The following is a 15,693-nucleotide window of genomic DNA, read 5'->3' as shown; positions in this document are numbered from 1 at the left end:
GAAAATTCCAAGATAATTCTGCTATCTGGATTTTAAAAAGTGATCACAGGTTTTTCTATTAAATGGTAGTTTTGGTGACATAGAATTCTATTATTTTTCTGTTGACCAATCATAAGACAATGGTATTGAGTAATAGTTACATAATCACAATAGTAAAAGATGTTTATCAGTTTTCACAATTTATAGCCAGACAAAAAATTAAAGATAATTAACCATTGCAAGCCATAATGGGAGCATGACTAACCTAACAATATGAAATAATTACATACAATCTGGGGGGTCAAGCAGAGTGATGTGGTAAGTGAAAGTCATACATGCACATGTTCTCATCTGCTCAGCCAGTCTGTCTTTTGGTTGGTGCATTTAATCCATTTACATTTAAGGTAATTATCAATATGTGTGATCCTATTACCATCTTCTTAATTGTTTGGGGTTTATTTTCTGTAGGTAGGTCTTTTCCTTCCCTTGTTTCTTGCCTAGAGATGTTCCTTTAGCATTTGTTGTAAAGTTGGTTTGGTGGTGCTGAATTCTCTTCATTTTTGCTTGTCTGGAAAGCTCTTTGATTTCTCTATTAAATCTGAAGGAGAATTTTTCTGGGTAGAGTACTCTTAGTTGTAGGTTCCTCCCTTTCATTACTTTAAATTCATCATGCCATTCCCTGTGGCCTCTCAAGTTTCTGTTGGGAAATCCGCTGATAACCTGATAGCAGTTCCCTTGTATGTTGTTTGTCGTTTTCCCCTTGTTGCTTTTAATATTTTATCTCTGTCTTTAATTTTTGTCAGTTTGATTACTATGTGTCTTGGTGTGTTCCTCCTTGGGTTTATCCTGCCTGGGACTCTGTGCTTCCTGGACTTGGTTGATTACTTCCTTTTCCATGTTAGGGAAGTTTTCAGCTAGTATATCTTCAAATATTTTCTCAGGTCCCCTTTCTCTCTTCTCATGCTGGGACCCCTGTAATATGAAAGTGCATGCATTTATTGTCCCAGAGGTCTTTTAGGCTGTCTTCATTCCTTTTCATTCTTTTTTATATGTTCTGTTCTGTGGCAGTGACTTCTACCATTCTGTCCTCCAGGTCATTTATCCATTGTTCTGCCTCAGTTATTCTGCTATTGATTCCTTATAGTGATTCATCTCTGTTCTTTAGTTCTTCTAGGTCTTCGGTAAACATTTCTTGCATCTTCTCAATCTTTGTCTCCATTCTTTTTCTGAGATCCTGAATTATCTTCACTTATCATTCTGAATTCTTTTTCTGAAAGGTTGCCTGTCTCTAATTGTTTCTCTGGGGTTTTATCTTGTCCCTTCAATTGGGACATAACTTTCTGCTTTTTCATGCTGATTAACTTTCTGTAATGTAGTTTTGTTTTAGTCACTGTGGGATTGTTTCTTCTGCTTCTGTCTGACATCTGATGGAGGAGGCTGAGAGGCTTGTGTGGGTTTCCCTGGTAGCTAAGGTGGTAAAGAAACCTCCTGCAATGCAAGAGACCCCGGTTTGATTCCTGGGTCAGGAAGATCCCCTGGAGAAGGTATAGGCTACCCACTCCAGTATTCTTGGGCTTCCCTGGTGGCTGAGACAGTAAAGAATCCACCTGCAATGTGGAAGACTTGGGTTTGATCCTGGGTTGGGAAAATCCTCTTGGGAAGGGAAAGGTTACCCACTCCAGTATTTTGGCCTGGAGAATCCCATGGCCTGCATAGTCCATGGGGTAGCAAAGAGTTGGACACAACTGAGTGACTTAAAATACAATGTAAGAGGCTTGTGTAAGCTTCCTGATGGAAGGGAGTGGTGATCGGAAACACTGGGTCTTGCTCTGGTGGGCAGGGCCTTGCTCAGTAAAGCTTTAATCCAGTTATCTGCAGATGAGTGGGGTTGTGCTTTCTCCCTGGTAGTTTTTTGGTCTGAGGCGACCCAGCCCTCTGGTCTTGGGGGGCTATGGTTGGGTTAGTGGAGACCTCCAAGAGGGTTTACATCAAAGGGGACCTTCCCAAACTGCTGTTGCCAGTCTTCCCATCCCTGTGGTGAGCCCCTGCAGACCCAAGCCTCCACAGGGACCCTCCAACAGTAGTAAACTAGTAGTTTTGGTTCAGTTTCTTGTGGAGTCACTGCGCCTTTCCTCTGAGCCTTGGTGTGCACAAGGTTTTGTTTGTGCCCTCTAAGACTGGAGTCTCTGTTTCTCCAAGTCCTGTGGAAGTCTTGTAATCAAATCCTGCTGGCCTTCAAGGTCAGATTCACCATCCCTTTGTAGCGTCCCCAGGCTGGGAAGCCTGATGTGGGGTTCTGAACCTTCACAACAGTGGGAGGACTTCTTTGCTTTATTGTTCTCCATTTTGGAATTATTTGTTCTCCATCTGGTGGGTATTGGATTTGATTTTATCATGATTGTGCCCCTCCTACTGTCTTGCTGTGGCTTCTACTTTGTCTTTGGATATGAGGTATCTTTTTTTCATCGGTTCCAGCGTCATCCTGTCGATGGTTATTCAACAGCTAGTTGTGATTTTGGTACTCTCGCAGGAGGAGATGAGCCCATGTCCTTTTACTCTGCCATCTTTGAAGGTTGAGTTTTAATCCAGCTTTTTCACTCTCCTCTTTCTCCTTCATCAAGAGGCTCTTTAATTCCTCTTTGTTTTCTGCCATTAGAGTGGTATCATCTGCATATCTGAGACTATTAATATTTCTCCCAGCAATCTTGATTCCAGCTTGTGCTTCATCCAGCCCGGCATTTTGCATGTCTTCTGCGTATAAGTTAAATAAGCAGGGGGACACTATACAGCCTTGATGTACTCTTTTCCCAACTTTAAACCAGTCTCTTATTCCATGTCTGGTTCTAACTGTTGCTTCTTGACCTACAGACAGGTTTCTCAGTGGGCAGGCAAGGTGGTCTAGTATTCCCATCTCTTTCAGAATTTTCCATATTTTGTTGTGATGCACACAGTCAAAGGTTTTAGCATAGTCAATGAAGCAGAGTAGATGTTTTTCTGGAATTCCCTTGCTTTTTCTATGATCCAGCAAATGTTGGCAATTTGATCTCTGGTTTCTCTGCCTTTTCTAAATGCTATTTGTACATCTGGAAGTTCTTGATTCATGTACTGCTAAAGCTTTTGAAGGATTTTGAGCAAAACCTTGCTAGCTTCTGAAATAAGTGCAATTGTGTGGTAGTTTGAACATTCTTTGGCATTGCTCTTCTTTGGGATTAGAATGAAAACCGACCTTTTCCAGTCATGTGGCCACTGCTGAGTTTTCCAAATTTGCTTGCATGAGTGCAGCACTTTCACAGCATCATCTTTTAGGATTAGAAATAGCTCAGCTGGAATTCCATCACCTCTGCTAGCTTTGTACTAATGCTTTCTAAGGCCCATTCAACTTCACATTCCAGGATGTCTGGTTCTTGGTGAGTGACCACACCATCATTGTTATTCCAGTCATTAAGATCTTTTTTGTATAATTCTTCTATTCTTGCCACCTCTTCTTAATGTCTTCTGCTTCTGTTAGTTCCTTACCATTTGTGTCCTTTACTGTGCTCATCTTTGCCTGAAATGTTCCCTTGGTATCTCTAATTTTCTTGACAAAATCTCTGGTTTTTCCCATTGTATTGTTTTCCTCTATTTTCTTTGGATTGTTCACTTAGGGCTTTCTTATCTCTCTCCTTGCTGTTCTTTGGAACTCTGCATTCAGTTGGGTATATCTTTCTCTTTCTCCTTTGCCTTTTGCTTCTCTTCTTTTCTCAGGTATTTGTAAGGCTTCCTCAGACAACCATTTTCCTTCTTGCATTTCTTTTTCTTGGGGATGGTTTCCATCACCACCTTCTGTAGAATGATATGAACCTCCGTCCATAGTTCTTCAGGCACTCTGTCTACTAGTTCTTCAGGCACTGTCTACCAGATATAGTCCCTTGAATCTATTCATCACCTCCACTATATAATCATAAGGGATTTGATTTAGGTCATGTCTGAATGGCCTAGTGGTTTTTCCCTACTTTCTTCAATTTAAGCCTGAAGTTTGCAGTAAGGAGCTGATGATCTGAGCCAGTCAGTTCCAGGTCTTGTTTTTGCTAATTATATAGCATAATCCACCATAATCCATCTGATTTCGGTATTGACCATCTGGTGATGTCCACATGAAGAGTTATCTCTTGTGTTGTTGGAAAAGAGTGTTTGCTATCACCAGTGCATTCTCTTGGTAAAACTATTAGCATTTTCCCTGTTTCATTTTGCACTCCATGGCCAAACTTGCCTGTCCAGGTATCTCTTGACTTCCTACTTTTGCATTCCAGTCCCCTTTGTTGAAAAGGACATCTTTTTTTTTTTTTGGTGTTAGTCCTAGGAGGCCTTTTACATCTTCAGAGAATCATTCAACACCAGCTTCTTCAGCATTAGTTGTTGGGGCATAGATTTGGATAACCAAGATCATTCTGTTGTTTCTGAGATTGCACCCAAATACTGCATTTTGGACTCTTCTGTTGACTGTGAGGGCTACTCCATTCCTTCTGAGGGATTCTTGCCCACAGTGGTAGATATAATGGTCATCTAAATTAAATTTGTTCATTCCCATTTTAGTTAACTGATTCCTAAGACACTGATGTTCAGTCTTGCTGTCTCTTGCTTGACCACATCCAGTTTCCCTTGATTGATGGACCTAACATTCCAGGTTCCTATGCAATACTGTTTTTTTACAGCATCAGCATTTACTTTCACCACCAGACACATCCACAACTGGGCATCATTTCTGCTTTGGCGCAACCTCTTCATTCTTTCTAGAGCTGTTTCTCCGCTCTTCCCCAGTAGCATACTGGACACCTACTGACCTAGGGAGTTCATCTTTCAGTGTCATTATGTTTTTGCCTTTTCATATTGTTCATGGGATTCTCAAGGCAAGAATACTGGTTTGCCATTCTCTTCTCCAGTGGACCACATCTTGTCAAGTCCTGACTAGCAGGGATATCTGCTTTAGCTGCTCCACGTAGCTGGATGACATGCCTGGTGCCCTAGTTGTCCCACTGCTGGTCCTCATAAGTGTGTAAACCTTCACCAGCCATTCACTGGATGTTGGTCATTGTGCTGTCCCAGTGCTGAGGCAGAAGCCCTGCAGGGGTTGTTAGGAAGGGGGTCCGGGTAAGGCTGGAGCTGATGTTGGACGATGCCCAGGAGTGGAGGGCAGCCTGTAGTTATCCAGGTCATTAAGAACTTCTTTGTACAGTTCTTCTATGTATTCTTGCCACCTCCTGTTCATCTCTTCTGCTTCTGTTAGGTCCTCGCTGTTTTTTCCTTTATTGAGCCCATCTTTTCATGAAGTGTTCCCAGTGTACCTCTAGTTTTTTTGAAGAGACCTGTCATTTTTCCCATTCTGTTGTTTTCCTCTATTTCTTTACATTGTTCACTTAAGAAGGCTTTATCTCTCCTTGCTATTCTTTGGAACTCTGCATTCAGATGGGTGTATCTTTCCCTTTCTCCTTTGCCTTTCACTTCTCTTCTTTTCTCAGGTATTTGTAAGGCCTCCTCAGACAACCACTTTGCCTTGTATTTCTTTTCTTTGGGATAATTTTGGTCAGCACTTCCTATATATTATGAACCTCCATCTATAGTTCTTTAGGCACTCTGTCTACCAGATCTAATCCCTTGAATCTGTTTGTCATTTCCACTGTATAGTCATAAGGGATCTGACTTAGGTCATACCTGAATGGCCTAGTGGTTTTCCCTACTTTCTTCAATTTGAGCCTGAAATTTTCAATAAGGAGCTGATGATCTGAGCCACCCACAGTCAGCTCCAGGTCTTGTTTTTTTGTTGACTGCATAGAGCTACTCCATCTTTGGGTGCAAAGAATATAAACCGTCTGATTTCAGTATTGACTGTCTGGTGATGTCCATGTGTAGAGTCGTCTCTTGTGTTGTTGGAAGAGGGTGTTATCTATGACCAGTGCGTTCTCTTAGCAAGACTGTTAGCCTTTGCCCTGCTTTACTTTGTACTCCATGGCCAAACTTGCCTATTAATCCAGGTATCTCTTGACTTACTACTTTTGCACTCCTATCCCCTATGATGAAAAGGATATCTTTTTTTTGGGGGGGGGGGGGTGTTCTATTTAGATAGATGCTTTTAGTAGTCTCTTAATGTCTGTTGTATTTCTGTGATGTTGGTAATAACCTTTTTTAATTTCAGAATTTTAATAATTTGGATCCTTTCTATTTTATTCTTGATGAGTCTGGCTAAAAGTGTATCTTCTTTGGAAAAATGTCTATTCAGATCCTCCATCCACTTTTAAATAGGCAAACTTATTTTTTCATAGTAAGCTGTATGAGTTCTTTATATACTTTGGATGTTAATCCTTTATCAGATATATTATTTGCAGATATTTTCTCTTATTCAATTGGTTGTCTCTTCATTTTGTTACTGGTTTCCTTCCCTGTGCAGAAGCTTTTTAGCTTGTTGTCCAATCTGTTTACTTTTGTTTCTCAAGTCAAATTAAAAACCGTGTTACTAAAACTTGTATCAGGGAGCTTACCACCTATCTTTCTTCTAGTTTTGTGGTTTCATGTCTTGTGTTTAAGTCTTTAATTCACTTAATTTTTGTGTGCAGTGTAAGTTAGTGGACTAACTTACATGGACTTTTGCACATGACTGTCCACTTTTCCAATGTCATTTCTTAAAGAGATTGCCCCTTCCCTGCTGTATATTCTTAACTCCTTTGTCATAATTTAATTGATCGTGTATGTGTGGGTTTTTCTGGGCTCTCATTTCTGTTCCATTGACCTGTGTAATTGTTTCTATGCCAACAAAGTTATATACTATATATATAGTACATATACATACTATAACTTTGTAATGTTTAAGTGGACCCTTACAACATCAGTTTGATCTGCGTGGATTCACTTATACCTGGAATTTTCACTTAATACATACTACAGTACTACACAATCAGTGGTTCGTTGAATCCTTGGGTATGGTACTGCAAATATGGAAGGCTGGCTGTTAAGTTATACACATAGATGACTATGAGGAAGGTTGGTTCTCTTAACCCCTCCATTGTTGAAGGGCCAACTGTAGTTTGAAATCAGGGTGTGTGATGCTCCAGCTCTTTTCTCAAGATTGCTTTGGCTATTCAGTGTCTCTTTTGGTTCTGTATGAATTTTAGAATTGTTCTATTTCTGTGAAAAATGCCATTGGAATTTTTTTAGGAATTGCAGTGAATTAGAAGATTGCTTTGGGTAGTTTGGACATTTTAACAATAATCTTCCCATTAGCACAGAGTATCTTTTTTTATTCAATTTCTTTCATTAATGTTTTGTACTTTTCAGTATACAGGTCTTTCACCTCCTTGGTTAATTATTTTCTAAGTATTTTATTCTTTTTTATGTAACTGCAAAAAGATTGTTTTGTTCATTTTTTGATAGCTCATTAGCATATAAAAATGCAAGAGATTTTTTGCATTGATCCTGTATCCTGAAACATTACTGAATTCATTTAAGTTTTTTTGTAGAATCTTAAGGGCTTTCTGTATCATATCATGTCATCTACAACTAGTGACAGTTTTAGTTTTTTCTTGCCAATTTGGATGCCTTTTATTCATTTTTCTTGGTTAATTCCTTGTTAGGGCTTTCAGTACTCTGTTGAATATAAGTGGTGAAAGTGGGCATCCTTGTCTTGTTCCTGCTCTTCAGAGGAAAAGCTTTCAGCATTATACTGTAAAATATGATGTTAGTTCTGGAATTGTTATACATGGCCTTTGTTGAGGTATGTTACTTCTGTCCCCATTTTTGAGTGTTTTATTATGAATTGACATTGAAGTCTAGATGTCAGATATTTACTTGCATCTAATGAGATGATCATATGATTTATATTCTTCATTTTGTTAATTCTTGCATCCCTGGAATAAATCCCACTTGATCTTGGTGTATGCATGGCCCTCTTATTAATATATTGTTGAATTTGGATTGCTAATATTTAGGTGAGGATCTTTACATTTGTGTTCACTAGGGATACTGGCCTGAAGATTTCTTGAGGCATCCTTGTCTGGTTTTGGTATCAGAATAATGCTGGCCCTGTAGATTGAGTTTGGAAGAGTTCCCTCTTCTATTTTTCTTTTTTTAATTTTGGAAGAGTTTGAAAAGGTTTGGTGTTAATTCTCCTTAGAATGTTTGGTTGAATTCACCAATGAAGCCACTTAATTCTGAACTTTTGTCTGTCGGGGAGTTTCTGATGACCAAATAGTCTCATTACTAGTAATCAGTCTGTTCAGATTTTCTGTTTTTCACAACTGACTTGATAGGCTGTCTCTAGGAATTTATCTATTTCTTCTAGATCATCTAATCTGTTGGCATATGATCATTCATATTGGTCTTTTATGACCCTTTGTACTTCTGTGGTACCAATTATAAAATATCTTCTTTCATTTCTGATTTTATTTATGAGCCCTCCCTTTTCGTCTTGCCTCAGGATGCTGTTTCCTTACCCAGTTTAGGGAAGTTTTGAGCCATTTATCTTCAAATAATTTCTCTGCCCATTTCTGTCTTTTGGGAGCCCTAAAATGTGAATGTTAACCCTATTTGATAGTTTCCCATAAAACCCTTACCCTATTTTCAATGTTTTTCCCCCTCTTGCTGCTCTGATTGGGTGAATTTCACTGCCTTGTCTTCAACTTGATGATTAATTCTAATTGTTTAGTCTCCTGCTGAACTTTTCATTTTCATAGTGTACTTTTCATATTCAGTTCAATTATATTCTTCAGCTCTGTGACTTATTTTTGGTATTTTGTCTTCCAACTCTTCATTGAAGTTCTCACTGTATTCATTTATTCTACTCCTGTTTGGTGAGCATCTTTATAATCATTTCTTTGACTGTAAATTACTTATCTCCATTTTATTAAGCTTGTCTCTGCCCCCACCCCTGGAGCTTTTATCTTATTGTTTACTCCTTTCTTTATTTCTTGACTCCCTGTGTTGGTTTCTTGCAGTAGATAAAACAAAGACCTCTCTCAGTCTAAAAAGAAGGGCTTTTTGTGGATGAAGCTTGTTCAACCCTGCCCTAGCCTCTTGTCGTCTCTCAAACCTTTGTGATTGTCCAACAGCCTATTATATTGTTAACAGCTCCTAGTAGTTGAGGGTGTTCCAAAAGAGGTTCTCATTACCTAGATTCAGGCAAATTAGAAGTCAGATCCTCAGGCAGCAGCTTTTAAAAGTATGGACATGTATATAGTCCTGTGAGACTGTAAGTGTAAACCTTGTTGGCCACCAGAGTCAGAAAATTTGGAGGTGTGCCTGGGTGGCAGTCAAAAAAGTTGTGCCTCCAGACACATGTACAAGCTGTTTTCTGGGAAATACCAACGATCTGGAGCAAGGCAGCAGAGTGCCAGGATGGCATCTGTAGCCTATATGCCCTGAGAATAACTTCAGAGACCACAAAATGTACGCCACACTTGAAGCCTGCTTCTCAGGTCAAAGCTCCAGGACAGGTAGAAGCTACAGCACAGAAAGACTAGGGTGAGGGGTTACTTCAGTCTGCTCTCTGTGGCCATGCTCTGCCAAGAACCATCTCTATGATCATCACAGTCCTGTGGGACCCAGAACTGTAAGCCCCCCTGGCCATCACAACCGGGCAATCGAGGGGCATCCCCTGATGGGCAGCTGCAGAAAGTAAGGACTGGTTGCGGAAAACCAGGATACCAAACGTGTAAAGCTCCCGTCTGGGAGGCACTGGCACTCTGGAGCAAGGCAAAGGGAAAGCCTGAAGATAGTACCTCTCTCCCAGACTTCTGTAAACTATTCGGACAGTCCCAGATGAGTAACTGGAAGCCTGTCTCTCGGGCTGCAGCCATGATTTTTAATAGGCCCTCACTCTTCACAAAGACTGAGCTCCTGGGTCCAGTGCCTCTTGCTGTGCTCTGGAGATGGTAGCTATTTAAGAACTTTTCCTCCATTCACTACTGTTCCATGGGATCTGCTGACATAAGCCCCATGGTTATCAGAACCAGGGAGTATAGAGGTGCCCACTGGCAGCAGCCACAAAAATCAGAACACGGATTTTTCTGGTGACACTGATTGTTACAGTCCCAAGGGCCCAGGAACACAAGCTCCCCTGGCCTCCAGAGCTAGGTGGTCCAGAGGTGTCCTCTGGGCAGTAGCCAGCAAAACCAGGGCATCAGATGCATGTGAACCCTCTTGGCTAGGAGATACTTGTGCTCCGGGGCATGGGCATGAAAACAGCACTTGCCCATCTCTGTACCCGCCAACTTAACTCCTACACGTGTCTGTCAGAGTAGATGCCTCTTCTCAGGCAGAGTGATGCTTCAGTTTAAGGTGAGCCTCCTTCACTTTATGTCTGGGTGTGATCTGTTGCTTCTGAGCTGGGCCCTGGGTAGATGAGTCTGAGCAGACTAGCCTCTGAAGAATCACTTTTCAGATCACAAGCCTCACTGGTTATCAAAATCAGATGGGGGCTTCTCTTCCAGGTGTAGGTCTTAAAGGTTGGAGTGCCTGAGGTGGGGTTCAAGCTCCTCACTTCTCATCAAGCAGCTCTGGGCTTTCAGTTCTCTTCCAATTTGGGACCCACTGGGGGTGGGGTTTATGGTGAGTTTGTTCCAGCCTCCCCTACCTGCTTGCTTGATGTGTGGTTGTCACTCAGCCAGTGATGAAGAATTTTCTATTATGTAACATAGACGCAGTGTGTCTGTGGCAAAAGATAAGTTCAGGATGTTCAGGATGGGGTTTAACATCTTGAACTGGAATTACCACCCTGAACTAAGTTTCTTGACAGTGGAATCATATGCAGGCTGTATTTTTTATTCTTCAAAATATACATCATTGTGTTTTGCCAGTGGTATATATTAGTGGCTTAGGGATGATACTTTGGGAGAAGGCAATGGCACCCCACTCCAGTACTCCTGCCTGGAAAATCCCGTGGATGGAGGAGCCTGGTAGGCTGCAGTCCATGGGGTCGCTAAGAGTCGGACATGACTAAGCAACTTCACTTTCACACACTGGAGAAGAAAATGGCAACCCACTCCAGTGTTCTTGCCTAGAGAATCCCAGGGATGGGGGAGCCTGGTGGGCTGCCGTCTATGGGGTCGCACAGAGTTGGACATGACTGAAGTGACTTAGCAGCAGCAGGGATGACACTTTAGATGAGGGCAGTGGGGGGAGATACGTAGAAGTCTTTGAAGGCTGTGACAACTGGATTTTTATGAGTGTGATGAAAGCCTACCAAGTCTTTCCCTCTGAAAACACTGTCAGCAAACCACAGGGTGACTCTCTGTATCATGGCAGAGACTCCTGCTTGTCTCTACTATTCACCCTCTCCCTCTTGAGTAACACAGCGGGTGAAATTTAACTAGGTACACAGCCATATAGGTGAAGATGCCATATTCAAGGCTCTCTTGCAGGCCATCTAAGGTTTCAACCTAAAAATATTTATACTTACCTTGTAACTGGTTTCTTTAGATGATTTAAATACCTTTATTTTTCTGGTATGGCTTTATAAAAGACTAGGATCACCATGCAGCAAAACAAGGGACTAAATTTTCTATCCTTTTGAACACAGACTGCCAAACAGTATTCTGTAAATGGTAGGCATTCAATAGACTTCAGCAAATCTGAAAACCAAAATGACTCTTACAAAGATTCAAAGTATATAAAAAACAGTGCTCATTCAAAAAGACATACACTAAATGAAAATATGCATTTATTACCAACAAAGTAGCATTTCCCACAAAGAGTTTTTTTCCAGTTACACCTGCAGATACATAGTAGCAGGACAAGTTACACTTTTTTTTTTTGGCCATGCTGCACAGCTTGCAGGATCTTAGTTCCCCGACCAGGACTGAACCTGGGCCCTTGGCAGTAAAAGCATGAAGTCCTAACCACTGGACCACCAGTAATTCCCCCAAATTACGTTTTTTTAGATACTAAAGATTCATACTCCAAACAAAATAAACACACGTCCAAAAGACAATTAGAAAGCAGCAAGAAACCTTTCCTTTTAATGCTAAAATCCTTAGGCAAATCAATTAAGATTTTGTCATTATAAATAATTGCTTGTCACCTTTTAGGGTTTTAAATATTTTATTCATCAAATGAGACTATTATATGAAGTTTTTACAACTTGTAATTAAAATCAACTTTTGCAGAAAATATGTGAAGTTTCCAGTGGCTGAGTTATTGTGCAGGACTTACTATTTTATTAATGTTAAAATACATAATTTATTCTTTGCAGCTCAACTTTCAGTGTAAAACCAAGTATTTGTCCACTAGAAAGATACAAATGCTTATAAACAAGGTTTGGAATAATTACTGGCATATGCAAACTGAAATAATCTTCAAACTTTTTTCACATTGATGATCATTTTGGAGAAATAAGATGACTGGCACTTAGACAATAAATGAACTACACCAAGCACATATTAGTAAAGGTACTTTGATGGAAAACAAAGTATTTAACAACAAAACATTTGCTAACAACATTCATTTACTAACATGTTACCAACATTTTCAATGTTTACATGAGTTGTTTGCACTAGTAAAAATGTTATTTTAAAATAATATTTTCATAGTACATGCATTAGACTTAGTTTAAGAGGGGAAGGTTCTTTAAAATTTTTATGAAGAAAAAAATAGTTTTTTAAAGAGAAAATGTCCAAATAAGAGGACGTAGACATTATTTTTTGACTTAACAAGAATATAAATTTCAGTAGCTATTTAACAACATATAAAACCCAAACTCAATACAATTCTCCAATTTAGTCAAGCTACCAAGTCAAAAAAATAATTGTCAATACCTCTACAGATCCAATCCACTTTTTAAAGATATGTCCTTGATCCAATTCTTTATTTTACAAGATTTTAAAGAATAGAATGTTTTGGCACTGTTAATTAGTATAACTCAGAGATAAACAAATGATTTTCTAATCTGATTCTTCCATGCTGCAAGAACAGTTTAAATTAGATTTTCTAAGATAATGGGGTAGAATCAACACTGTAAATTAGAAGGACCTGCATAAGCTTAAGGTCTAAAAACAGTTATGGTTTTAAACAAATCAATGCTTTTGCTCACTCTACATAACACTGAGAAATTTCAAATATAAACTGTAGAAACCAGTATAAGAAATGTTAAGAAAAATTTTACTAAAAATAATTATAAAAATGCTTTAGAAATTTAAGATGTAAAAATTGACTTTAAATTAAAAAAAGAAAAAAAAGATTAAGCCCGAAAAGACCCACCCACATTTTACAGGGTTATTCTTTCAAAACTCTTGCCACTTTATTCTCTGTCAATCTTTTGGTTGCATTTTGCATCATCTAGTGGCCATCTTGTGGCATTTCAAAGAAGTCCTGCTACCCTCCTTTGAGATACCAATACAATTACAGTATCAAGTTTCATAAAACTTTTTTTTAAAAGGTTCCTAAAATCCCATTTCCTAGTGGAGATAAGGTAATCTTTTTAATAGGAAGAAATGAATAGATTTCTCATAAATTATTACTATACATTAGACATTTCCATATCAAATTTTAAAAATTAAATATAACACTGGGAGAAACTATGACTTAAGCTTTAGAGTCATCTTTAGACTCTAAAAGTAGTTAAAATTACATTGCAAGTAAAGCTCAGGGTTCCCATGTCAACTAAACTTCTTGTAACTAATAACACTGTGTTCTGATTTAAGTAGGAAATACTGTCGAAGTGGGGACCCAGTCACTTACGGTCAGAGTGCTAAGGACTCAAGATTTAAATTTTACTACCAAATGATGTTCCACAGAAAGAAGTTATTATGGTCTCTCTTCATCAACCCATTTGTATCTAATAGCAGGTTTCAAAAATAACTGATCCTTTAGTCTTAATGAATCTTTTACTCAGTTGAGCCACACTTACATATAGGATTTAACAGAAAAGTCCCAAAGTTCTTGCCCTTTCATTGAGAAGGCTGAGTGAATGTAATACGGCGCCGCCGCCTTTGGAAAGCCTTTAAATTCCATCTGTTTGGTTCCAGCATATGAGGACCATTGTAGACAAACAATACTGTCATCTTTTCAGAATAAGGAAGATTTTGAAGGAGCTGTGAAGTGTTAAAACAAACTGTTATGGAATGCTATATATTAAGCACAACTTTCTGAACTTGCATGTATATTTTATTTGTAAAATTAATGAAACTCTTAATGAAGTTCTCAACTCAACATACACCCTGCCAGATGGTGATTTTTACTTGAATCAGCACATCAGAAACCTGGCCTAAGGACTGTCAACATATCTTAGGAGCCTTCCACATTCACAGGCCAATGGGATCATGCTGTTTCCTAGGTTGACCCTGGAAACGTATATCCTTCAGAACTTTCCTAGGGTAATTTCACTCTTTTATCCACAAAACACCTTTCAAGCAACTTCTATAGTCAGGTACTGTAGATCAGTAGTCTGAAAAGTGTATTAACAGAATGGTTTGATTTATAGGCCAACAACAATAGGGTATTAACAGATCTAGCTATTCCACAGAGTATCTGCTGGAATAAGGAGAGATTATACTATTCAATAAAAAACTGAATTTAAGATAGGCTCTCCAATGAAATTTCTTTAAAAAAATCTGATTACATTTAATAAAAACATCTTTGATTGTTATACAACAGTTTCATAATCAACCCATAGCACAAGAGGTAACAAAAGAAAATTTCCCATTGTAATGGTTCTATAAAGGTAAGTCTGTTTTTTATGTAAATAGAAGATTTTGAAGATACTTAGGATTTCCTCTGGGCCAGGACAGAGCAAAACAGGCCTTTCTGAGGAAATGAGGAGGACCAGTGCTATTTTTCAGTGCTAAGAGAGGAAGTTCCCTAGAAGAAGAATAAATGCCAAAAAAGCAGAGGAACCCTCAGTTCTAGAACAAAATGCTATGCCTACTACTTTCTTCCTCTAATGATAAGGTTTCTGATTATAGTAAAGGGGAACAAGTTCCAATAACATACTTAATCTTTAAAATTCTATTTTGGGACTGTTCCTGCTCATATTTATACATACTGGGCCAAAATCTGCTACATGTTTTAGCCGAAAGGGACTTCCAAGTACGTATTTTTAGATTACTTATTACCTACCTTTGGTGTAATAAAGAAGTACTGAGATGTGTTTTCTTTGCAAGCAGTATTTACAACCATTTCAAACACTCTTCGTTCATTGATTGGGTCCATTCCCTAAAGAAAGACAATAATGATGATTAGATTTAAATCTATTACAAGATACAGTGAAACCCAATAAAAGAATAAGCTATACCTGATTGATTTCATCAACTACTCGGAATGGACATCTATTAAGCTCCTGAAGTGCCATCAAGTATAACATAGTAGAAACACTTCTTTCACCTCCACTTTGATGATGAGGAGTTAATTCATGCAGTTGAGTACTACTGCGAAATTTAACTCTAATTCGAATTCCATATTTATCATAGTCTTCCTACAAAACATTTAAAAAGTTGATGAAAGGTGAGTGTTTTCTCTGGCAATTTTATACTGTTTTTTTGAAAATAAACTGAAGTTCTTTACTCTTATAATGGACTTATTCATGATATCAGTTTTATCTAAATAGATCTTTGGAGACCTCTAGAGCTTGTAGAGAGCAAGTGGTTCTAATATTGTTTCAGTATAGAGTCAATAAAAAGTACCTGCTTTATAGAATGGTTCTGAAGATTAAAGAAGATAAACCTAGAAATGCTTGGCACAGTGTCTGGCACAAAGGAA

General features: G+C 38.8%; 1 protein-coding gene and 1 long non-coding RNA gene across 3 annotated transcripts in view; one reads left to right on the top strand and one right to left on the bottom strand.

Annotated features, from left to right (window-relative positions):
* LOC133048796 (uncharacterized) overlaps positions 1-15,693 on the top strand; it is a 66,463-nt gene that overhangs the window by 39,631 nt on the left and 11,139 nt on the right. The window lies entirely within an intron of this gene.
* SMC5 (structural maintenance of chromosomes 5) overlaps positions 11,641-15,693 on the bottom strand; it is a 106,978-nt gene continuing 102,925 nt past the window's right edge. For both annotated transcript variants that reach the window (XM_061132559.1, XM_061132560.1), the window contains 3 exons: positions 15,230-15,409; positions 15,055-15,150; positions 11,641-14,030 (listed from right to left, as the gene is read on the bottom strand). In XM_061132559.1, the coding sequence (XP_060988542.1) occupies positions 13,887-14,030; positions 15,055-15,150; positions 15,230-15,409 (420 nt within the window). In that variant the 3' untranslated portion in view covers positions 11,641-13,886. The remainder of the gene's footprint in view (positions 14,031-15,054; positions 15,151-15,229; positions 15,410-15,693) is intronic.

The sequence above is a fragment of the Dama dama genome, chromosome 29, assembly GCF_033118175.1.
Source record: "Dama dama isolate Ldn47 chromosome 29, ASM3311817v1, whole genome shotgun sequence".
NCBI classification, from domain to species: Eukaryota; Metazoa; Chordata; class Mammalia; order Artiodactyla; family Cervidae; genus Dama; species Dama dama.
This window is presented reverse-complemented; position numbering and strand designations above follow the sequence as displayed.